General features: G+C 44.1%; 2 protein-coding genes across 10 annotated transcripts in view; one reads left to right on the forward strand and one right to left on the reverse strand.

Moving 5' to 3' along the window:
* INSYN2B (inhibitory synaptic factor family member 2B) overlaps positions 1 to 17,284 on the forward strand; it is a 116,063-nt gene extending 98,779 nt beyond the window's left edge. For 2 of the 3 annotated variants that reach the window (XM_085001802.1, XM_021076637.2), the window contains one exon: positions 14,268 to 17,284. In XM_085001802.1, the coding sequence (XP_084857928.1) occupies positions 14,268 to 14,454 (187 nt within the window). In that variant the 3' untranslated portion in view covers positions 14,455 to 17,284. The remainder of the gene's footprint in view (positions 1 to 14,267) is intronic. The other variant, XM_085001803.1, reaches the window with a different exon arrangement.
* Positions 1 to 25,594, reverse strand: part of DOCK2 (dedicator of cytokinesis 2) — a 425,062-nt gene that overhangs the window by 197,168 nt on the left and 202,300 nt on the right. The window lies entirely within an intron of this gene.

Genomic DNA, 25,594 nt, shown 5'->3' on the forward strand with positions numbered 1-25,594 from the left:
CCCAAGTCTACACCTGCTTACTTGCCTGGGGCTCAGTTTCGTCATCTGTAGAAAGGGAACAGTTAACCCTCAAATGAGAAAATATATGTGAATGCCTTTTGTAACAGCAAAATTCGGGACAAATCCAAGAGCTTATTTTTATTACTACTGAAAAGATCGATGCCCCTTGGCTGGGACACATTCTGTGGCCCAGTGGAAAAGTGGTCAAAAACAGTCATTTCAGTTGATGGCATCTAATTTTATTTGACAAAAATGTTATTTGACAAAAATATTTGACAAAAACGTACAGCTTAATATTCTCTATTACTTTTCTCTCTCTGATGAGAAAGGCAGTTGGGGCCTGAGTAAACTGAAGCCCAACTATGTTGCCTGTGTCTTGTTTTTAAAATGTCATTCTCTCCCGCAGAATCCTGAGATTTCACCCTAACAAGGGATGTGGCCCTGGAAGTCAGGAGACCCCCTATACTTAGGCGAGGCCTTGGGCATTTTCTCAGTGAACTGACAACGCTTTATACCTAGAAGCCATGGGATCACAAAGTGTTTTCACCAAATAACAGGACCTTCAGGACCACTCTCGGAAAATGCCCTTTATCTCGGCGTGAAATATCCCCACTTAAAAAAGGGCCCGGGAAAAGGCCTGTGCCTTGGAAAGAATAATTAGGTTGTCTCATCAATTGCTTACTGTTTTGTTCCTTTTTTTTTTTTTTAATATCCTCTATCTTAAGCAAATCCCCTAATCACCAGGAAGAAACAATCATTAAATGTCTAGACCATTAGGGAGGATAAAAAACTTTTCCTTATATACAAAAAGAATTATTTTTAACTAACTTCCTTTCAAATTTTGGATAGTCTGTTTTTCAGCAGTCAGATGATACATTTTCTATTACCTTAAGACAACTTTTTATTTCGCTTACATAAGTGAAAAGGACAAATAGTTATTTCCTAATCTACTGTGAGTTTCCTGCCCTGGCCTTGGGCAAATCGTTTCTGGCCTCTGAGTTTCCTCATTTGAAAAACGAGGGCCTTTAATTAGATGGTTCCATGGTCCTGTTCAGTTTTGACATTCTGGTGTTCTGGGCTGCATTAAAAATGGTAATATTTGGCTTAAACTATCACCTTCCAACAAGTCTAAGACTATTTGCATTTTTCTAGTACTTACTTCAAATATCCCAAGCAAACATTCTCCATTCACCCTCAGATGGGTTAGCCATGCTTCATCCACACATCCCTTTCCAGTTTTCCAAGAGCAGTCCTTGTATGCATCACTCGCTACTATTCACACTGCTCTTCCAGACAGTATCTGTATCCTTGTGTCTAAGCCATTGCGAAGGAACAGATGATTAATGTGATGAAAGCAAAGAGATTAGGGCAACATCCCCATTACTGTAACGCTGGAAAGATGAAAGTTGTCATTTTTTAAAAAAACATTTCAAATGACGTCAAACCATGTGCTGTGTCCTGGAAAGTCAGATCTTAGAAACTGATAAATAAATGATGTGAAATACTCATCCTCAGGCCTTGTTAAACTGCAGTCTCTCTCCCTGATGATGGATGGGCCCAGTGCACGTCACTGTACATAAAGCCCATGGATGCGTGATGGATTGCCTGCTGGGTCTTCTTCCCAGGAGATCTTGTTGCTAAGTTAGCAACCCATAAGGTTTTCTAAGTGGCCCCATCAGCTGGAGGCTATGGCCATGCTATTTGCTTCCATCAAGACATATGGGGTCATCGGTTCTACTCAACTCATTCTGCTCAAAGAGGAGCCTTCTGCCTACCCACTTCTCAAAAGCCATATTGGCTTTCTTCTTACCATGGGTCACTTTGGTAGATCCTAGCTCACCGAGGAGCGCAGCACCAAAAGTGATGCCCAAAGATTCCATGTATGGCTCTCAGGAGCTTCCATACACCAGGAAGAATGGCCTCCTTTGAGTTTTGACTGCTATGGGCTCCAAGAGAAGGGTGTGGGAATTGGCTCTTTGGCTCAAGCTGGTTCCAGGCTGCTTAGTCCCCAGCCACTTCCTCACCTCTCCTTAGCTTTAATCCTACCCAGGACAAGCTACCCAAAGGGTTTCATGAATACCTCCTATGGTACTCAAGATTAAATAGCATTGAATTATTTAGGGAGAAGGCTGTTCTCTTTTCAAATTCATTGCAATTCTTCTGAGTTACCTAGAGGGAAAAGTCTGAGTTTGGTGCCAGAAGGTCTGCAAAACCTTTCTAATGCTTACTTATCACACTTTTTTTGCTAAGAAGGAGCATGTTTCAGGTTCATAGCCATGGGAAAGCAATGGTACCCAGCCGGAATGTAATGATTCCTCATTCTTTATGGGAGCTTTTAACTTTTAAAACTAGTCCCCCTATATATTCACTGTTAAGTACACAGGTCTTCATTTTCAAAAGTTATATTGCCTGTTTTGCATAAATGTTTTTCAGTCTAAAAAGCAAATTGATTTAGAGAGAAAAACATTAAGTAAATAATTGTGCAGCGGGTGTGGGGCGTTTCACAAAAACCATGAAGGTGGTGAACAAATGATTGCAGCTTGGGGAACAGTACCCTAAGGAATCAGCTTCCTTTCTTCTTCCCAAGGGCATGGGGTCTCTCAAGCAGCACCCTCCTCCTTCCCTTCCCGTTCTCTGCTCCTCTAGCCATATCTCCCACATCCTTGTCTTCATGTTCACTCTAAAATAATTGCAGAGCCTCTTTGGAGGTCTTTGCCTACACCTATATGCATTTACTTTCTGGAGGTAGCTCCCAGGGGAAAAGTCTGTCTGGTTTAAATTGTGAAATGGCTCAAATGTTTTAAGAAACATAGAAAGTGTTTCTCTGAAAAAAAAAAAGTTTTATCATAAGCATGTATCTTAGGAAATGGAAATAAAGAGCAAGCAGCAAACTTACCATTTTCCACAGGTGAAAGGAAATGCTGGACAGGTAAGATTTGAAAGGTGCTAGAGGGAGAGAGCAACAGAAGAGCACTTATTTGCTCAGGGGTCCACCTGGACAGGCTGTCCTCTCATCCTTAGCTTTTGCTCATGGCTTCAACTGCCCTCGTGGATTGTAATTTTAATTTCTGGGACACCACCTTCCTCTCACTCTTTTATGCGTTCTCTCTCTCTCTTACCTACAGATCTTTTGAACCACCTACAAATCTTTTTATCTTGATATCTCAAAGGTACCTCAAATTCACCATCTACCAAAACACACTCCTTATTTTCCTCCACAGAATTGTCTTCCTATATTTCTTACTTTGTTCAACACTGTTAATGGCGATTCCATAAAGGAACCATAACCCCCATCGACTCACTCTTCACTCTCCTCCTTTATGACACACATTAAATTGGCTACTGATGCCACCTGCTATATCCAGCCCCTTAGCTTCATTCCCTCTGCCTCTGGTCTCTAAAGACCCTCATCATCGGTCACTTAGACGCTATTGGCCTTTTTGCCACAGGTCCCTTTTTCCCTATCTCAAGTCTTCCTCCACACGGATTGTCAAATTGCTTAAAAGCTAGAATCTGATCATGTAATTCCCCTGCTAAACGATTTTGTCCTGGTTCCAATTGTTTCCTTCAGCCAATTTTTCAAAGCCCTTTGAATGTGATACTAACCTTCTTACCTGCTAGGTTTCCTATTTCTCTCCAGCCACAGAAAACTACTCAGCTGGCTTCAAATACTCTGTGTTCTGTCATGCATAAGTTTCCTCATTTCCTGGAATGCCTTTTCTTCCCTGCTTTGCCCAGAAATCTCCTAGTCTTGCGGCTTAAAAGCCAGTTTCTCTGAATTTACTTTCTATTCCTTCCCAAGAAGAACCCCCTTGGCACACACATGCCTCTGCTGTACCATTTATCCTAATACATTAGAACGCAATGTTTATGAGTTTCTCTCCTTCAGCCAATGACTAGTATCTCAAAGTTGTGGGCAAGTATCTAATACCTAGTTGGTGATCAACAGAATTTTGTCAAAGAAGGGAATGGCCATCCTGACTAGCGGAGGAATGAAAAGCAGTGGTGGGCTTAAGACAGCTATTTAGATGGCCCCCAAATCAAGTCAGTGCTGCCATACGTGTGTGCCCTACCTCTAGGCAGGGAAACGGAAGGTCCTAATTAATCGTATGTTCTTATTGGGGAAAGGAAGCTTTCTGTGCAGCAGGTTCTCAGTAGAGCTTTTGGAATGGAATCAAACATGACTGAATGTAGTACATGGATTGTCAGTTTTCAAATACCTGGAATGCTACAAGACAGAACCTAATCAAATCTTCCTTCCAGGACTCACAGAGCTTGCTGCAATATCTCAGGACATTGAGCTCCTTGTTCATCACGGCCGCCAGACATCATCGCCCAGTATTTCTGGGCCGGCTGTGCCGTGTGATTTGTGGAAAATGGAAAACTCCCTCCAGTTAAAATAGCTCCCTGCTATGGTGTCTCAACGGCCCCAGTGATATCTTTGGAAGAGAGAATTAAGGTGCCAGATCTTCAGTTCTCTTGGGAAAACATCAGACCTAGTGTAGTAGGTAGAATGATGTCCATGTAAGATGTGTCCACATTCTAATTGCTGTGAATATGTTACTTCCCTTTGGCAAAAGAGGCACTGCAGGTATGACTAAGCTAAGGATCCTGGGACAGGGTGAGTAGTTTGGATTGCCCAGGTGGGCCTAATGTAATCATAAGGATCTTTATGCAGGGAAGGATGGGTCAGAGAAGGAGAGGTGACAACCGAAGCAGAGGTAGAAGTGAGGTGGTCACAAGCTAAAGAATGTGTGCAGCCTCTAAAAGCGAGAATAGACAAGGGACACATTCTCTCCTGGAACCTCCAGAAGGAGCACAGTTCCACTGTCACCTTGCTTTACAGACCCCGGGGGACTTCTGACCTGCAGAACTCTAAGAGGAAAATTAGTGTTGTTTTAAACCACTGAATTTGTGGTCATTTGTTTCAGCAGCAATACAAAACTAATACACCTGCATAAAACCCTTGTAATTCATAAACTACTCACCTCTAAGTGGAAGTCAGTTTATTTGACTTTACTTGATGATTTTTTACAACTATGACAGCCAGGGGAGGAAAGGGATCTATCAGGGTAAGAGCTGGGAGAAGAAAATAAGAAAAGAGCTACCACTTACTGAGTGTCTGTTATTACTGGTCATTATAAATGCCTTTTGTTTTCACATCTGATCCCCACCACCAAGTTAGATAGACAAAAATAGTCCCAGCTGCAGTTGAGGTAAATGCGACTTAGGGACTTGCACAATATTCAGATTAGACAACTGAGCCTGAGAGAGAGGCACTTGCACAGTTATTCTGAAATTAATAAGTGGCAATGACAAGATTGGAACTTCGTCCTCTCTGCCTGCCTGCCAGATTCCACAACATGCTGCCTTCAGAGGCCAGACCTGCTGGAGGGGTGTTAGGGCTCAGCAGAATGTGGTATGGTTGCGTTCTCCTAAGCCAAGGGCATTGTGAGCGTTTGTGTTTAAGATGCAGGCCCTAAATAATGTTCTCAAAGTTGATCCCGGACCATCTGCATCAGGGTCTCCTGGGTATCCATGGATACTAGCTATTGGCCTTCACTCCCTGAACCTGCTGGACCAGAGGGGTTGGGTGGAGGATGGGCATCTGCAGCTATAGCCAGCTTCCCGGGAAGGTCTGATCCCAATGAAGCTTGAGAAACATTCAGCTACGTAACATCAGGGTCTTAAAAGGAGGAGGTGGCAGTGGATATAGCAGACACTTTTGTGACACAGGAAGGTCTTGCTAATAAAATAGCCTAGAAACTAGCTTTTGTTTTAAATGTACCATTAGAAAGATAAGTTACCTTTCTGCCGGGCTTTAATTACAGGGCAAGGTGGTCAGGTACAGACCGAACTTGGGGGTGCAAGTGAAAATGAGGGCAAAGGAAAAGGGAAGAGGAGAGGGCGGGGCTTGCTCACAGAATAAGTGTATCTTCTGATGCCTCCTATTTCCAAAGAGAAGAGAAAATGAGTTTTCTGCCGGTGCACTCCGGGAGCCTGGGCTCTCATTATGCATTACTTAGGGGATTCATCCAGTGCCTCTCCTTCCTCCCACACCTCCCAGTTCCTCGGGCCTCCTCTGAGCTCAGCCATGGAATGACAATCCCCCTTCACCTTCCTCCTCCAATTAAGGTTTACACCAATTAGAGCCCAACTGTGCTCCCAGGCCGAGAGCCCAAATGCTAGGAACTGCCCTCTGGTGTGTCCTGGAGGAGCAATTACAAACACTGTGCTGCCAGCACTGCCTACTTCAGGGGAGGCTCTGGAACCAGGGAATATGCACGAATCTGAAGCCAGAATCCTCCTCCACTATCCTTTCATTTCTTCCAGCTCCACAGAACACAGGCTGCTTCTGCATTGTTATTGATTCCTCCACTGTTACAAACCCCCTGAGCCAGACAGAGAAGTTATGGATATTCAAAAGGAGATTTGCTGCAAGCGTCTCCCTTTGTACCCAGCGACCAGCATCCTTGTTCCTGGTGGTGCCCCCTCACTGTTTTGATATTCAAGACTTATCGAAAGGAGTCCCTCTGGAACCCAGGCCAAGCCAAACAGCAGCATGCCCTTTAGGAGAAAAGCCTGGTCTTCATCTAACCAAGGAGAAAGGCTTCAGAGAGCTACATGAGTCGCCCTGAGTCATGCACTTCGAGGTGCTGAGTTTCCTTCTATGGTTAAGTCATTTGGCCACCAGGTCTTGGCCTTGACTGCCACTTAAAGCTATTACCTAACCAGAGAAAAAGGCATTTCACTAGAAACACAATATGCACCCCTGCCTGTGAATTTGGCAACCATCTTTCCACTTAAATTATTTAGTATTTTCCTTTTGTTTGCTTAGGATGCTCCCAGCATGGAGCCAGGTAAACTGTGAGAGCCTCGTCTTCCAGCCATAGTCTTTCAGGCCAGCAATGAAGTCAGCAGTGAAAAGTAATTATAAAGCACACGGCAAGTCTGTTCTTTCTAGTAATCACAGATGCCTTGGCAGCTCTCATCCCATTTTGGTATGGACTGAGCAGCATTCATTTCAGATGCAGGAACATGAATGTTAATGGCAATACTACCACCAGCATCACCCAAACAACTGCCGCCAAACATAGCTCAAGCTGTCTCTTTTGGAAAGAGGTATAAAGTTTGGGGTACATGTGGTACCTCCTCAGAGCCTCGATGGGTTGATCCCCAAAATATTTGCCATTAGTCCCTGCTTCTCTCAGTACGTTTATCCCTTTCCTCTTTTCCCTAGAGTGTAAGGGGAAAGAAGTAGGATTTACAGCATCAGCAATTTATCTGCAATAAAAATGAAGCCGATTTTAATGCATTAATAGCTAGAGAGGCCGAAATATGCCATAAATATAAAATCAAGCAAGCTGAGAATTTCACAGGAATAGCAAATGGACGGCTGCTGGCACGTGGGCCACAAGTGACCACAGAATGACCCAATCTTTATTTCTCTGTCAAGTTAATGCAATCATCATTACCATCTTTGAACCAGGCCCTGTGCCAGGCATTTCACCAAACACTGTACGTGTATCATCTCTTTTCAGACTCCCAACAACCCTAAAATGTGGGTGCGATTATTATTCCCATTTTACAGACGACAAAACTGAGATGCAGAGAAGCTATGTGACTTGTCCAAGATCCCACAGAGCTAGAGCTTAAACTGGTCCTGCTTTTTTTTTTTTTTTTTTTTTTGTCTTTTTAGGGCTGCACGCACTGAGCGAGGCCAGGGAACAAACCCGCATCTGAATGGATACTAGTTGGGTTCCTTACCACTAAGCCACAATAGGAAGTCCTGGTTCTGCTTTTAGGAGACATCCCTGTCCTTTCCCCTCTTGCACTTTGACCTCGCATAATCAGTGAATATTTGTGTTAACATTCTCTGAGATGGCCTTCTCCTTCTGAGGACTTAGTGTGAAGACATTCTCAAAACAGAGCCTCACAACCCAGAGCGAAGACCTCGCTCACAGACAGCAGTCGGCAGTGAGATTTCTGCAGCTTGGCACCGCTTATTTATGTGTCAGGAAGAGAACCTGACTCTCTGAGGACTTGTCAGCAGACAAGTGCCCAAGGAGAAGCTGGAGTACACCTGCCAGTTTAAAATGCTGCGAGTCGTGAGGCTTAAAATTACACCCTATATATAATGAGCAAAGTGGTCACCAGGAAAAAGTTTGAGGAACAACATCCCTTCCAGGCTGGGGCGGAGGGGAGGGCACTAACTAAAGTTCGTGTTATCCTAGACTGTGATTCTTCCCCAGAGACACTTTCCAAAGTGGTGTGATTTATCCAAGGAGACAGGAACCAAAGTACCTTCGCTGATTCCATTGATTCTTACAGCTCATTCTTTTCAAAGAAAGTTGTAAGAGGTCAATAAATCTGTGAGTTCTGTGGGAAGAGGAGCCACAGAAACACTCCTACAGAGATGAAGATGTGGAAAGGGACTTGGAAGAGGTTTTGTCTTCAGGGAAATGTCACGGATCATTAGTTTCTCAGCCAACTTGCTTGGAGTGTATGGTATATGGCTCCTCACCATTTCTTTGGACCCATCTGCTGAGAAGAAAGAGCAAAGGGCCACTGCAGACCTCAGTTGCCTAACTGGACCCAAGATTTTGGGGCCCAGAAATATCTTGAGTAAGCTGCCTCCTATGGGGATGCCCATCTTTTCTGAGTATGTGGCCTCCCTGTCAGAGCATCCCGGGAATCTGGAAACACTATGACAGGGAGGGTGGGCTGGGTCATGAAGGGTCCTCTGTGCAGCCCAGCCTGGGTTGGGTCTGGTTCCACAGGGAGCCATCACGGTGCACACAGATTGAGTTGCACCAGACTGTGGCCACCACTCCGCCCCACACTTAATTGGCGACCAGGATCTCACACAGATGAAGACTACAGCTCAGATGAAGGAGCTGTGTATCTTAGGGCACAAACTTTGGAGCCAGATGAGCTAGGCTTAAATCCTGGCTCTGTGGCTTAAACGTGGGTGCCCTTGGCAAAATATTTAACCTCCTCTGGCCTCAGTTTCCTCATTTGTGAAATGAACATAATATCTACCTCATGGGGCTATGAGAATTACATGAGACGTGAGAATTACTAATACAGAGTCTACAGTATAGATTTCACTCCGTAAATGATAGTCTTCTTCTTATCATTATCATCATCATCATTATTCCTTTAAATTACCATGTGTCCTCACCTAACATGACCCAGGGACTCTCCTGTTATATATATTTTTTTCTTCTTAGACTAAGGCTCTGGTAACAGCAAAGCCCAAGGCTAAAACGTTCGATCCTTATTTTAAGAAAAAACAGAGGACTAGGAGTCAGGAGAGCAAGCTGAGATGCTGATCATAACTCATGGTGTGACTTCCCTTCACCAACTCACTTGTCAGTTAAATGGGGATAATAACCTTCCTGGATTCCTGAGCTATTGTGAAGATAAAATGAAAACACAGATCTGGAGTGTGTGCAACTTGAAAGTGCTTAATGAAAATAAGAGATTTCTATTGTTTGCTTTTCTATAAACTTTCATCCCCTTGTATCTCACCCAACTTCAGTTTGCCCAGCCAAGATGCTGCATCCAGAATCTGACTCTGTCCTTTGCTTATGTATTTATGCTTTTACCTACTTTTTGATTCTCACTGTTTCTTCTTCAAGACAAGCCATGACTTAGGCTTTTCAATACTTCCAATTACCTAGAAAAAACATCCCTTTGCTTTTTACCTGGAATGATGGCTGGGGCATTGATCTGTCAGCTAGATTAGTGAGGTGCCCTCAAGATAGAAACCTGAAAGCTCTCTTCCATTCTTGGTTTACACACGGCTCACTTTCTAAATGCAAAGTGGCACTATGCACAAAGATCTTGGCTGGAAAGGCTCTAAAACTCCCCAGACAGTGACCTGGGCACCCCTGAACCAGGTGTCAGGTATTTGTGCATCTTCAAAGGATAAACCTTGCATCAAGCTTGTGGACCTTGAAATGCTCCAAACCATCTCAATGGCTCAGGCCTAAATCCTATATGGTTAACCATGTTTTGCCATCACTGCCCCTGCCTGCTGTGAGAAAGAGTTCTGTCAAACTAAGCACTCAGCCCTCCTCTTCATTCATATGGAACATGGATGGAGAAGGTGGTAAGGGTGGGAGGCTAGGGAGATTAAAAGGAGAGAAAGTGAGGGAATGTTGGAAAAGTTACTGGTGTTTGACCTTTAAACCAAACCCAAGGCAGGCAGTCATTCCCCAGAATCTGAAGACGACCCTCTGCTAAGTTTTCCTGAACTCTCACAAACAAGCATCTGAGTCCCTCCTTCAAGAGGCAGCTGAATAGGGTGTGGGTGGCTAAGCAAGAAGTGGAGGGGCAGCTCCTCTTCTCTACCCAGCCTCAAAATGAAAGACGGATGAGAGAGAGCACTGCTCCTGCCCATTCATCAGGCAGCTGCTACCCAAACACAATATACTCCTTCTCCTCCCTTCCAAACTAAAAAGTAGTTTGTCAAACGGGTGAATGAGAAGAAAAATGACAATTTTCCTTTATGTTAATAAATTGCTTTTTCCTAAAAAACATTAATCAATTTCTTTTCAAAGGACACATGCTTCTGTCTATGCTGTTATTTGTCTGGCCTTGAAAGTCACTTTCAGTCCCCTTTAAGTTGTCAAGACCGGGGAGGGGAGTTGCAAGAGACGGGTGAGGAACTCCCAAGTCCCAGTGTTTATAATGGAACCCTGTGGTGTTTCCATAGAAATATAAAGTGTATCCTCTTCTGAATGTCCATGGAGGGGAGGGGTGAAGAGTGATGTTTCCAGCACAGTCTACAATTACTGGAGTTGACAGTGTGGGTGAGGAGGTGAGGCACTCAGTCCCTAAAATTGGAAGGAAGACAAAAGACGTAGTGGAGTGCGTGGAGACCTTATTCTACCTGAGGACACGTCCCCTGTTATGGGTGTCCCATCTGCACCACTACCCAGTAAGGTAGCTTTAAAACCCCCACGTTCGACTGGGTCTTAGAAAGAGAAGTAACTTGCCAGTAAGTGGTACGGTATTGGTTCAAGCCCGGGCATATCCCACTTGAGAGGCCTTGCTCTGTCCTCTGCAATGGGCTCTGCTTTAAACTGTGAGCTAAGACAGACTTTCCATTCTGCTTCCTGGCTCTCTGGCTCCAGGCCTGCCAGTACTGTACACATTTGGACTCGCCCAGAGCATTATTTTTTTCTAATTCTTATTTGGACACAATTGTGAGTCTTGACAAACTTGGGTGGTTTGTTGTTGTTGTTTGCTTGAATTAAGATGTCAGAGAAATGTCACCTATAAGGAGAAGAAGGGAGCTGGTTTATGCGTGTATCCATATACAGTAGAGGTATATGGATAAAGAGCTGGAAAGTAGCGATAGTTGAGATACATACAAGGCATATTTTTAAAGCAGTTGTTAGTTTAGCCATCTATCTTACACACTGAGAAGCAGGATACACAAAAGTAGTATCCACATCTGCCTGTTTCACTGTTGTGTCCCTGTAACAGATCGGTATCAGGCCCAGAGCAGGATGGATGGTTGGATGCACAGATGGACGGATGAATAGATGGATGAATGGGTAGGTGGTTGTATGGATGAATGGATGGTTAGATGGTTGACTGGCTGGCTGGACTGTTCGATACCACCAGAAATCTTAGGAAATTCCTAGAATGAGCGGTACCCACTTTCTTTGGTGCCATCTGATGCTCTAGGATGAAGGTTATTTTTCTGCTTTGGTGAAAGGAGAGCAGGGATGTTTCGGAGCTAGGAGAACTATGAACGTGGATGCTCTCTACCTGTGAAACAGTACAAGAGAGGGCTGGAGACAACTCTTCCCCAGCCTTTGAATCCTTCTCCTTAAATTTCACCTATGGAGAGTGAGATGCAGGTAGTGGTGACAGAAACTCACCCCAGGCTCAGAGACAAATAGACGTCCACTTCTAGGTCGTACATTCTGGCAGTGGGAGCCTCAGTGTGTGTCTGTGGATAGTTCTGTTCACTTATCTGGCAAATCCTGAACTTTAGCTAAAAGATCTCCAATAGCCCTTGATACTGGCTAGCATCTACTAAGGACACTGGGCAACTAATTAACATCACCAAGAAGCCAGGTGAAATGTCTGGCTGTCTGTCTACCACTCTTCTCCCAGCACATAACATAGGGCCTGGCACATAAGAGATACTCAATAAGTGTTTGTTGAATGACTAGCTAAATATCATTAAATGTTTGTTGGTGCCTAGCTCTGAGCCGAGTGTTGTATATGCATTATGTTGTTTATGCTTCACTGAGATCCTATGAGTAGGTACCATGCTCATTTTGCAGATAAGGACACTGTGGCTTAAATATGAGAATGACTTTGCCAAGATCTCACAGATAAGCAAATGTGGAGTTTTGCCTAGACAAACACGGCCTATGTTACTACATCCAGGATACCCAGTTAGGGGTATGTCCCTATAGTGGAGAACAGGGAGGACTAGAAAGTGAAAGGATATAAGCTGAGGAGAAGAAAATTTGGGGGAAGCCCATCAAAAATACAGCAACAAGGAGTTCACTTGGTGGCCCTAGTGGTCAAGGATCCAGCATTGCCAGTGCTGTTCAGTCCCTGACCTGGAAACTTTTGCATGCCACTGGCATGGCCAAGAAAAAAAAATATGGAAACAAAATAAGAAGACACCCATCCATAATGCCCCCCAAGCCCTGACACCCCATTGACTTGGCTACAAAGTAGGCCACCTGGCTCTTCTAACCCTTTAGCTTCTTCCATCTCAGGATGCCCAGGGACAAGGTATCATTTGGGAGCTTTATTAGACACATGTGGCCATCATGATTTGCCTTTTTTGGTAGCACTTACTCTGATCCTGGGTCTCTGGGAGGTTACATGGGCAAGGCAGACCAGGGCGGATCCTTTAAAAGAGGATCCTCTTTTTAGTCCTTGCTAGGTAGAAGATTTTGGCCAGTCATGCTGTATCACAAACCACCATGAGGTCTTCCCTCTTCCATATGAAACATTTCAGGTTCCTCCTTGCTAAACAAGGAGAAGGCCCTGTTTCCATGCCTTTGCATTTCCCTCACTCCCACACTGGCTCCTCATCTTTGGGCTTTCTGAGAGTTCCAATAGGAAACCAGGTAACAAACACAGCTCTGAGCTTAGGAGCCTTCTTATAACTGGAAACTCCTCTGTGAGTAAATCTCCTGGGGAGGAAACTGGACCATTAAGGGCAGAGGGAGCCCATGCACAGTCCGTAGGGATGTCTGCAGGATTCAGTCTTCCTGGTATGGCACTCCAGGTCCTGAGAAGGCCGAGCCAGACTTAGCAGACAGGCTGACCATCTCCAAAGCCCACTGGCCTGATTCCCCATCACTCAAAGGTCAGGAGAGCATGAGCATCCATGGCACATGGGCTGGAGCTTCTGCCCTCTCCAGCCTCCGACTCTTTCAACCCCTGAGAACCCTGGTCTCCAGTGGTGCCACAGATCTGTGCCCAGATGACACAATGGTGGCTGCACATCAATGACTCCAAAACACACAAATAAATTAACAGAAAAGAAATGGAGATTAAGAAATGCCCATTAAAGGACACTATTTAAATAGGTCTGTATCGAGGACTACCATGAAGTAAGCGTATATCTAAAACTCTCCAAGACACACTGTTGAAAAGCAAAGAAAAGAACAAGACATAATGTATTAGAAGTAATGATGTTAATGATGATAATAATAATAGTAGGGGCTGATACTTATGGAGGGCTCACTATATGCCAGGCATTGCTCTAAGTAACTTCATTTACATTCTCTCAATTAATATATTTATTGATGCCAAAGGAAGTCTTTGAGATAGGGGGCATTATTACGTCCATTTTATGGATAAGGAAACTGAGCTGTTAGTTTCGCTATATATGCCACTGTATTACTGAAATATTTTATAATGAGTCAGTTTTCATGCATAACATGCATGTAAAAAGAATGAACAATTAGGAGCATTAAATAAATGTGAGAGAGGCTGGAGCAATATTTATGAATACCAACTATCAGGTTGCCATGTGCTTCATTTAAACTTAATAACATCCCCAAGAGGAAGGCATTACAGGTGCCACTTTAATCAAGAAACCGGAGGTTCAGAAAGGTGGCACCATTCTCCCCAGGTCACACAGTCAGCAGGCACCTAAGTCTCTAGGGCTTAATCTCAAAGCCTATGTCCCTCCATGTCAGCGGATACTTTTGATGCTTACTCAGTATGTGCTGATTTGAATTTACTTTCCTTCTTTCCTCTCTGTTTTTCAGTGTAGAATATGACTTCCGGCAGCAGGAAGGCAGGTTCCACGAAGTTCTACAGAGTCTGGAGGAAGCAGAGCCAGTTGAGGAGGCATCTCCGCCACCAAAGTCCCCAGCAGAGCCCGCAGTCCCTGAGAAACAGGACTTAAGGCGGAAAACCAAGAAGGTGAAGAAGAAATGCTTCTGGTGGATCTGAGCTGTGGGGGCTATTCCCTCCACTCTCCCCGAGGTGGGGAACCACTGCCCTCAGGCCTCCTCTACTTCTTAGCAAAGGCCCCAGGCTACGAGCCACTGGACCTGTGAAACCAGAATGACTCGGGGCTGGTTTAGCTGCCACCGGACACCTGACCACAACCTCACCCGAGTGTGTGCCGCTGCTTGCTGAGGACTTCACGGACCCAAGTGACCACCTGCCTAGCCTCCTGTCACACATCCTGGTTTTTTGAGTCTACAGTCCCAGCCTGGGCAAAGCCCCCGTCACGCTTTCCTCCACCTCTAAGATGCTAAGCGCTCCCCGCCCATCCTGAATTCATCATCCCAAAGGAAAGAAACAAAAATGTTACGCAGAGCAGGAAGAGAGAGGAAGGTTATAAGCAGATCCCCATAAAAAATTAGATACCTAAACTGGCAGTTTTCTAAAATTTTGGCATTCATAAGCACAACACAAGTGGGCATGAAGATGCAAGATCATCTAGGGGGTTGGGTGGTTTTCATTTTTAACTAGCCCCTTGACCCCAAAGCAAGGATATTTCATCTCATGCTGCATGGACCTCAGAGTCTGTGGCAGAGTAAGGTCACCACAGGGTCTAAGGGACATGAAGACATGATCAATCCTGCGGTTGTAGTTACTCCGAAGCCCACCTTTTAGCATCCTGCTTCTTAGCGTGGGGCCTGAGACTGCCTGGCAAATGGACAGGATCTGGTTTGAGAGTGAACTTTGAGATTCCACAGTTAATTTCCCTGCAACATTTAAGATCATGAGATTCAGCAGCCTGATTCTCCATTTCATTTTACCAGAAACATAAATAAGCCTAAGATAAAACACAAAGCTGGTTCTCACCCATTTACACCTGCAGCAGCCTTGCCGATATGTTCAAAGTCTATTAATCTACACAGTCTCCCTCCCTGGTGACCAGGCAATGGTCACCTGATTGAAGAAGCAGGACTGGGGAGGAGGATTTTTTTTTTCCATTTTAGTATTAAAGACTTTTCCTTCCAAAGTTTGAATTCTTTTAAAGTCTGGCTCATTCTTTTGACACGACCCTCCTACATGTGGGTCCAGTCAAACTTGCATGGCTGAACAAACTGCCAAAGTAATATAATTAAGTAATTGCTACATACATACTCTTGGGAATGAGGGGTAGGTGAGCAAGGCTCATATTCCTTCTTATTAAATTCTCTACCAGGCTGTGGTTGGATTGAGGCTGCTTAGAAAAGGGATCCTAAACTCAACAAGCATTCAATGAAGAAGGCATTTCACAATCCCCTTTGCTGAAGACTGGGTGTCTGAGTTAGTCTTTGCAGAGTGCAGCATCCTGTGTGAACGTGGGATGTACGTTCCCCACTGCAAATTGAGACTAATTGAGCAAACCACTCCGACAGTTTCACCTTCCCCTGTCACTGTGCTGCAGTGCACAAAGCTATTTCAGTGAGAGCGAGAGGGAAATTTGGCAAGGAATCTCAGCTTGCACTATTTAAGTCTTGGAATGTCATTCAAGATGTTCTTGTTCTGTGTCTAGTGTAATGTTTAAACCCACAAAATGAGACCGGAATACATAACGTTAAGTTAGAATTAAGATAAATACACTTGTCATACTTAAGAAGCCACATTTCACTAAGTTATGCTACCACTGGCTAAAAGCCACAGATCTTTCTGTATTCACACAATCGACTCTCAGTTGGCCCCAACAATGGAAAAGAACAGCACACAAGATAATTCAATAAAGCAAAATCATTTGGGATCTCTTATATAATTTTATCCTGTAGTAGAGCCTCCATCTTAATTTGCTTTGCTTACACTAATTTTGAAATTAATTTATGTTCTTGGGCAGCATGCTAGAATGGAAATAATCCTATTCCCAGAATTGAGAGACCGAGGCTACACAACAGTCTCTTCTAACAATTTTTAGCAAACTGTTTAAAATTTCAGGGCCTCTTTCTCCATTCTTAAATGGAGATATGAACAGCTACTCTATTTTATAAGCTCTGTGCACATTCCAACATCAAATGAGCAAAGCTACCCAGAGCTGACCTGGATCATGTGCCAAAGTTAGCCTGCAATGATGAAGAGATGACTAGGATAATGCACACAAAATGGATAATTCAGCACTTGGATAATTAGGAGATATATGTTGTCACGCACTTATGCTGAGTTGGGGCCTCACATAAACCCTCAACCAGCTTTAGATAAAATTGGGGTCAGAAAAGGTTGAAAGGTTAACATTTCTAGAAATAAAACCAAAATAAGGCTACAGTGATTCTATACCAAAGCACAACACAGCAATGCTCTGGCCACCGACCTGAAATTGGGAGGAGGTCTCTCCTGAAAATTGAACATTTAAAATGGTTATTGGGAAATGGATTCAGTACTCACCTTCCTGCTAAACAAAAATTATCATCTTTGTGGGTTTAAAAAAAAAAACACATATTACATATACCAAAACTCTATACATATCTACTCATGTGAAAAATCGCTTCTTTGTAAAATATTATGTAACATCTACTATGAAATCCTATGAAATGCTGTACTTGAGGTTAGCTGGTTCTATGAAGAGATACTAATTTAGCAAAAGTTACTTTTATAACATTGAAATGGAAAAGACATACATCAGCTTAAGTTGCAGGAGTTTATGTAGCTGCTTTCTCTGTAGTTAAAAAAAATGTGTACTCATTATACTTGGAACTTACTACCAGCTCATCTATAGAGCGCCTTCTTAAAGACTATGTCCTAATGTAAGGTTTTGTAAATTTCTAAATTGTTTTAAATGGGATATTATCTTTTGCAATAAACTTACATATTTTTCCTAGGTTTTAAGACTCGGTTACTAGCTTGGGTTGATTTGGGTCATAAAACTTAAACTTAAGAAGGATGTCTCAGTGGTCCTAAGAGCAGGGAAAGTTTTCATTACAATTGCTTCTGTATGTTTCCCAAGGCAACCTAGCATAACAAGGATCTCATGAAGGCCCACATGTCCTGGGAGCAAGGGAGGCAGTGTGACGCAATGATGTAATCCCCAGCTTCTTCCCAAGGACATGCATTCATGAATTTTATCGTTATTATGTCCACATGCCTGAAATGTAAATTATTCAATATTTCTCTGTAGTTATTTTTCCCATCATTTTCTTCCTAAAGAAAAATCACCACCATGAGAAAAACCAGTAAGTTGTTCCAAAAATAAAGGATGATTTTTTAAAAATCCTTGCTAGAGACTATGGCCTGTTGAAGGTGCTGAGCTGGAAACCAGCTCTCTTTGTTAAAAAGGAAGATTAGCAAGTGTTCAACACATGCTAAAGCCACTTTAAGAGCAAATGCATTTTCTACTTGATTAATCAGGATGCTTGAGAGAGAATTGAAAAGAAAACGTGTCCATCAGGTGGTTTAACTTTTTTCCTTGCAGGGTCCACGAGCCATCTAAACCCAGCTTGTTTACAGATCTGGGGGTAGGGGGACCTAGACATAGAATCAGAAGTCTTGGCTTTGATATTCTGCTGCCCCCTTTGTGTGGGGTGACCTTGGGAAAGTTAACCCTGGGGAGCTGCTGATTCCTTTTCTTACAATGACGAACACAGTCCTTGCCTCGCAAGGGGTCTGACAATTAAGTGGGACAAAACCTTGAGCATCGTGTGGGGCATACAGTACGTGCTCAATAAATGTGTATTTATTTACCTGTTGATTGAAGTAAGTTGGAGGAGAAGAGGGAAAATGTCTTTATGGACTTTCAGAAACAGGCTGAAGATTTTTCTCAGGGCAAAAAGTGGTGTTAATAAGGAATGAACTTTTCCTGGCCTCCTTAAGACCAGAAGCCATCACAATGAATGTTAAGTAACCAATTCCCAGTGAGCCAGAATACACAGGAGCATCCGGCACAGCACAGGACTTTGGGGAAAGAAGGATTCTTGCTGAGTCGACTCAAATGTCCTAAAAGTAAAAGACACTGTGAGAGCTGAGTCCCTGCCATGTGAAGCATGAGGCAACTACAGAAAGTTAAATTAAAGGTCGCTTCCAGGGCTCCTGGCAAGCCTGGGGGAAGCCTGTGTGGGAAGCAAGGTGGTGGGTGGCGCAATGCCTGAGGGTCTATGGGCCCTGGGGCCCGGTGTGGTTCCAGGAAACACAAACCCCAGGCTCGAGGCCCTTTCTGACCTCCAGGTACAGTTCCTTCCTTAGCTGAGCAAAGGCCTCAATGTAGCCTTCATTTGAAAAAGCTCTCATTCTAAGCTGTTCAAGACAACTTGCTATAGGCAAAAAATCATATTTCTCTTTAAAAGTCCCAAGAAACATTGAAGTTTTGTGATCATTAACCCTCATTGAGCACAGCTTGCCGTAAAAAGAGCTCAGGACAAAGCCTCGTGCAACACTGTTCCGAATTTGGTGCAAACCACTTTTGACCTGTAATGCTCATAATCCCCTTGGGGTACTTTCATCCCAACTTGATCCCCATTTTCTTTCAACCAGTTTACAGCCTGAATTCTTAGTGCTCAAGTCTATCACCCCTACTCCTGAGGTTTCCCAAATAGATGATTACTTCCTGCCTCCTCCTGGATCCTCAGCTCATGAGGAGCCACCCAGAGGTTGGTTTTCCCACTGCCAGGCTAAGCCAGGTAAGTGCGCCTCTCCACTAACCAGCCTCCTTCTTCTCTCAGCTGGTCTCCGCGGGAGCATCCCGCCTGGTCTCCCCTCGTGCTTCTAACTCCACCATGGTCCACATGCATTCAGGACCCAAAGAACATGCAGCCACTACCATCCTTCTTTACTACATTTATCTCGAATATTGACAGCCCAGCTTAACTCTGCTTCAGAACAAATTGCCATCATAATTAAATCCCAATGTATTTTGCACATTTACCAAGATACTGCCTTACCGTATGAAAGAGAAAATTAGTTTTGAAATTAAAGCAGATTGTTAACTATTTTTGCTGTAATGTTCCCATTAAAATGCCAGAATTTATTACATGTGACCTAGTCCATTTCAGACAAAATGCAATTTAAAGGAGACAGGGTCTGTCTAACTAAAGACGCATTTTGGGCAGAGCATTTTGTCTTCACTTAAACCACAACTAAAATGAAAAGACAATAAGCATCACACCAAAGGATGATTTGCTCCAAAGCAAATAAAAGCTTTGTTATCAAGAATGGCTTTCACAAATTCTCAGAATCCATAACTATGGTATATTCAATTTCACTTCAATGAAACCTGTATTTTTTTTTCCCTCCTGGTAAAACCTCAATATATTTCTTAACTCTTCAACCAGACAAAATGACTTCTCCTCAGTGCTTGGGTTTGGTTTCCCAGGTAGCACATGCGGTGTTGTGATATTCTGGTTATGCTGATAGAAAAGCCTTCTTCCTCCTGAGCCAAATGGGCTGAGTCATTTTAATCGCCGAAACCCAATGGTCCGCATAGCTCTTAGGTTCAAGCCCGACTGAACCTAATGCCACACGCAGAGCTCCCATGGGGGCGATGGACGAGAGAAGGCATGTGTTATTCTCTTTGTTTTCTGTTGATTTGTTTCGAGGTAAAAACAATATGCTGTCTGTAATTAGGGATCAAAGAGAGCAAAATCAAAGCTGGGCAAAGCATCAGGCTTTGCAAACTCGGACCGCTGAGCTCACTGGGATTCCCGGAACTGACCCCTCCCTCTTCTCCACTGTTACGCATCCATCCATCCCCCAGCTCCAAGGAAACTTCTCAGATGAACTCAGCCCATAATCACCTTTTTTTCAATAAACAGTTACAGATTCCCTTCTCTGTGTTAGGCAGGAAAACTACACGTACAGCCCTTGCCTCCTGGAGCTTATTATGGTCCAGTGATGGGCAGGGAGGGATCCTGACAATAAGCAGAGGTCCTTTTCTGATGGCACACCTGGATGCCACACCCCCCTCCTTTTCACCCTCTTCATGCTGTCCTAGTTATTCTCCTGTGACCATTATCTGTATTGAGTTATAGCTCTTTCTAGTTTTCTCCCCCTTTCCCCACAATATGTGACATGTCATGAGAGTAAGAACTGCCTTCCTCCCCTTGTAAAGTCTTCAGTCCAGGAAGTCTTTATTTAATTGAAATGACAGCCTTCAACATTATGGCCATTGTCTGCTTCATGTGGACCACTGCACTGTGCTGGCCTGCAAAGTCTCCCTTATGGTTTTCCAGCTCCCTCAGATCCAGGCTCCCCACAGCTCCCGGGGGAACTCTCTCAGACACATATCTGGCCATGCCATTCCCAGCTTTCCGCTCTCTAATCATACCCCACCACCATCCTGAGCATACAATTCCTCCCACAGCAACAAGATTCCTTACGATCTGTCTCCAAACTACTACATATAGCCTAACTCCCCACCACTCCATGTTCCCCATACCCATCTCCTTGCCAACTTCTAAACGTCAGAGGATATTGCACATGCTCTTCCCTCTACCCAGGACACTGTTGCATTACCTATCTACCATAGGAAATGATTTTCATCTGGGGGGGGGGGAATAAATGAATAGTAGCCACATTACTACTAATCATGATAATAAAGGATCTATGTCTCTCGGGTTTTTTTTGGGGGGGGGTGTGTCACACCTGCAGCATATGGAAGTTCTCAGGCTAGGGGTCTAATTGGAGCTACAGCTGCCAGCCTATGCCACAGCCACAGCAAGGCCAGATCTGAGCCACGTCTGCAACCTACACCACATCTCATGGCAACACCGGATCCTTAACCCCCTGAGCGAGGCCAGGGATTGAACCCGCATCCTCATGGCTACTAGTTGGATTTGTTTGCACTGAGCCACGATGGAAACTCCCAGGGCTCTATTTTCTCAAAGTTAAAGTGGGCTATTATTAACTATTTCACTTCTGTTATCTTATATATTCCTCAAAAAATCACCATAAGGTAGCTAATGATTACTCCTTTTCCCAGAAGAATAATGGAGGCTTGGAAGGAGATCAGTATTCTGTCCAAGCCACCAGTATGTGATGGTGAAGGCTGGAGTTCTTTCCAGGTCTGCCAAACTTGAGAGCTTGGGCTCGTCACTCCTATGCCAGACAGCAAGTTGCAATTTAAATGTCAACTCCTCTCTGCAACTTTTTCGGATCATTCCCCGCCCCTGCCATGGAATTAGTCACTCCATTATCCTCTGAGTACTCATAGTGCTTTGTACAGCCTGCTGCTTATATCATTACCCTGACATTTCTCTTGTCAATGCCTCAGGCTCATCTCTACCAGCGAGCAAAGTCCTGGGGGACAGGAATTGTCATCTGTAGCTCTGGGACCATCCAAGGGTTGATCCCATTGCCTGAGATGCTGTGAGTGCTTCATATATGTGGATGAACTTGGAGAAAACACAGAGATGGAAACACTAAGACGAAAAGCAATCCAGTGAGGAGAGTCCAGAATGAGAGCGGGGGTCCTGACTTCAGCCCCTGATATTCTGCTCAGCTGCGAACAAGTACATTCCCCTCCACCCCCTACCTCTGTCTATAAAATGAAACCATCTGCCTTTCTGGCTTCGCAGGCTGGTTAGAAGAAAAGTGAAAATATACATGAAAATGCTTCAGTAAGTTTGACTATCTCATTAATTCCTATTTTTAAAGAAATAGTGTTTGAGAGTTTTTTCTGATTATAAAAGGAAAGTAAACTACAGAAATATGCAAATCATGTGTCCTTTAAGCCAAAGATACCAATATTATTTTAGCTTCAGAACAGGGTCCCTGGGTCTGACCTCTAGGAGATCCAGAGCCCCTTGTGTGGCCCCTTCCTGACCTTCAGGGCCCCGTGATGATTTTTTTATTGCTGTCATTATATTGCTGTAATCCTTTCTCTACATGTAAGTCATGGAATTTCCTCATGTTATCAAAAAATTATCATACATATTAAATGGCGACACCAATGCATCACTATATGGATGCAGCAAGAATCCAGAAAAATGGGTTCTGATTTTGAAGGATCCTTTGATAGATCTGATTCCCTCAGGTCCCTGAGAAGGCCAGGGCCCTGGCAGGGACCACCTGGACAGGAGACCTGCAGGGAAGTCTGTTTCATCCCCCGTTGTTCCAACAGGGTTTTCCACGGGCAGCTCCGGTCCCTGCACCCTGTGCCCAGGGCAGGAGCCCACGATGCAATTCCTCCTTCCTGTCTGGGATGCCAGCCTTTGTGGCAGACATCTGGCAGCCCATTTCATCTGAGGGCTGCTGGGAGGGCTTTATTCACAGCCCAGCTGCAGCAACAGCTTAATAACAATTCACAAATGCAGGCGTCATCCCAAGTCAGGGTCATAAAATAGTTTGTACTCTGACTCCTGACGCTCATGTCAAAGCAGGGAGAAGAAGGTAGCCCTGCAGGAGGAGAGTCATGCTCTTATTCACTGAGAGGCTGCCATGTGTTAGGCTCTGTGCTGAGAGCTTTACCCACACATTTTCACTCAATCCTCACCATGGCAATAACCATTATTAGCCCCGTTTACAGATAAGGAAACTGAGGAGCAGAACTGTGAATGTGAAGAGACTTCCTAGCTATGGAAAAAGGTCACCTCATTCCTTGAGAAAAAAAGGACCAGTTCCTAGTCAGCGAAATCCTTCCACACTCCATACCTTATGCCCCGACTCCCAAGGCCCTTAGAAAGCAATGGTGGGCCTGAGGGTGCTCATCAATGCCTAAATGAAAGGCACTCCAAAATTCCCCAAGCTTCTCCAAGGACAAGAAAAGACTGGACTCTCTTCTAGTGCCAAGAAACAGGACAGGAGGCACAGTGGAGCCTAACCTTTAAGATCACACTTAAAATTGCTTGTTCAAAGTCAGATCTGCCCAGCACCATGAACAGAAGCCAAAAGGCACTGAGATATCTGGAGGCAGTTTCATTAGGATAATGACACACTGGTCATGCATTTCCTAGTACTCACTGTATGATTCCCAGACTTGGTCTCTGCCTCTCCCTCTCTGGGTGCTGACAACAGCAGCTCCTGGGTGGCCAGTGGAGGCCCCACTCCTCAAGGAGCTCACCTCCCCTGCAGAACCACAAGGCGTATGTTACTGAGCCAGGTGGGACACTGTCATGGCAGCAGCATGTTGATTATCTAAGAGCTCTCTTTCCTCATGGCAAAGGTCTGCTCCATTGAGTGGACCAGAGGGAAACCACTGCCTGTTTTAAAAAATGTAGGAACTGGGAGTTCCTCTTGTGTCTCAGAGAGTTACGAACCTGACTAGTATTCATGAGGATGTGGGTTCAATCCTTGGCCTTGCTCATTGGGTTAAGGATCTGGCGTTGCCATGAGCTGTGGTGGGGGTTGCAGACGTGGCGTGGATTTGGTGTTGCTGAGGCCGTCGGGGTAGGCTGGCAGCTGCAGCTTCAATTCAATCCCCTAGCCTGGGAACTTCCATATGCTGCAGGTGCAGCCCTAAAAAGCGCCCCCAACAAGGGAGGAACTTCATAATTCCCATCTCTGTGACTCATCATGAAACTAAAGGAAGGTTTGGAGAATAAAGGTGGCTGTTTTTATGCTGCAGCTCTCAAACTTTAATTTGTCTAAAAGACTGCTACCACATGGGGCTAGTAAAGTATCTGAGAATTTTATATTTAAAAAAAAAGATCCTTAAGGGAAAGCATAATATGAAGTAAATCTTTTCTCATCTTATTTTTTAAAATCAGAGTTCTTTTAAAGCTAGATATGAATTTGTGCTTTCAATTAGTTTTGTTCTTCCCACTCAGTCACCCCCAGAGCTTGGATGAGTGCTTGCTACATGCCATGCCGTGGACCGACGGACAGGAACCATGGAGATCAGACCCTTTCCTCAAGCGTCTTAGTCCTCTGTGAAACATACACAGGCAAAGAGAGAATGCCACTATGACAGAGTATTGCTGTAATTGAAAAATGGGCAAAGGACAATGAGGTCACTGAAGAAAGATGATCTTAAGGAATGAGAGAAGCTTTCACAAACCAGGAGGTGGACCTAAGGCAAGAAATGCTGCCCCTTCTAAAACCCCTTCATCCTTCCTCTCTACCTTGTCAAATTGTTCATGCATTCAAGAACTAGACCCAGTTCTATGAAATCTACCTTGATAACTGCTCCCATATGCTACAGGTTCCTTGGTGAGATACTAACCCATTTTTTGCATATATATTTTAGGCCAAGTATGCCTTGGTATGCAATTACCAAAATGCTTATTAAAGCAAAGCTTCCCCACCCACTGGCTCTAAGCACCATCTGCATTGCCATATCAAGCAGCAACCAAGCTATCCCAAGCTCATGATGCCATCTTTTCGTTATGGACTGGAATTTCAGATCTCCTTCTAACACACACACACAAACACACACACACACTCACACACACTCACACACACACACACACTCTCTCTCAGGAATTTTCTCAAATTAATTTTATCTCAGGAGAACATTTTCCAGACATACATAGTGAAATGCTCAAGACGTCGGCTTCACCCTCTGTAGATTTAGCTTTGGACTCCAGCTTTCTCCTTCCCAGGTGTGTGATGTTGGACAAGGGGCCTCAGCCCTCTGACCACTGTTTCCTCTTCAAGAGGGGATCATAGTGTTTGTCCACCTCACAGATTAAATGCAATTGTGTTCCCATCTCTGCCACACAACAAGCAATCCAAGTTCTTTTCACTTTACGTGTTTTCATGGTTCAACTACCAGAATTGAGGAGGCTGACCCTAAAGATATCATCGTCGTCATAAAACCGCCCAAAATCTACATAGTCTTATAGGTTTCTCAAAGTTACCCCACAGGTCAGCCCTGTGGATTCCATGATCTGGGCAGGGCAGCAGCTGGGGTTCAGGTATTCATTATTACCTTTGAAATATTTGACACCTAAATGGCAATTTAAGGTATTAATAGTATAGGAGTGAATAATATGCTATTTAAGAGCAGGAACTATAGCGACAGAACAGCTTGGGTTCAAATCCTAGTTCTTCCATTAACAAGCTGAGTGATTATAGGCAAGTTACATAACCACTCTGTGCCTCAGTCATTTCATATGTAAAATATGAGTACCTGATGCATATTAAGTGAGGTAGAACACATGTGTACTTAACCTGCCTGAAAGACAGGATATTTGCTCAATAAATGACAACTTTATCATCAGCCAATTATCAACAGACTGTTGAGTAGGGACTTCACCCTGAG

This window comes from Sus scrofa, chromosome 16 (assembly GCF_054392235.1).
Source record: "Sus scrofa isolate SSC_HxYL_T2T_F1_AM1 chromosome 16, Sscrofa_HxYL_maternal_Yorkshire_Landrace_v2.0, whole genome shotgun sequence".
Taxonomy (NCBI): Eukaryota; Metazoa; Chordata; class Mammalia; order Artiodactyla; family Suidae; genus Sus; species Sus scrofa.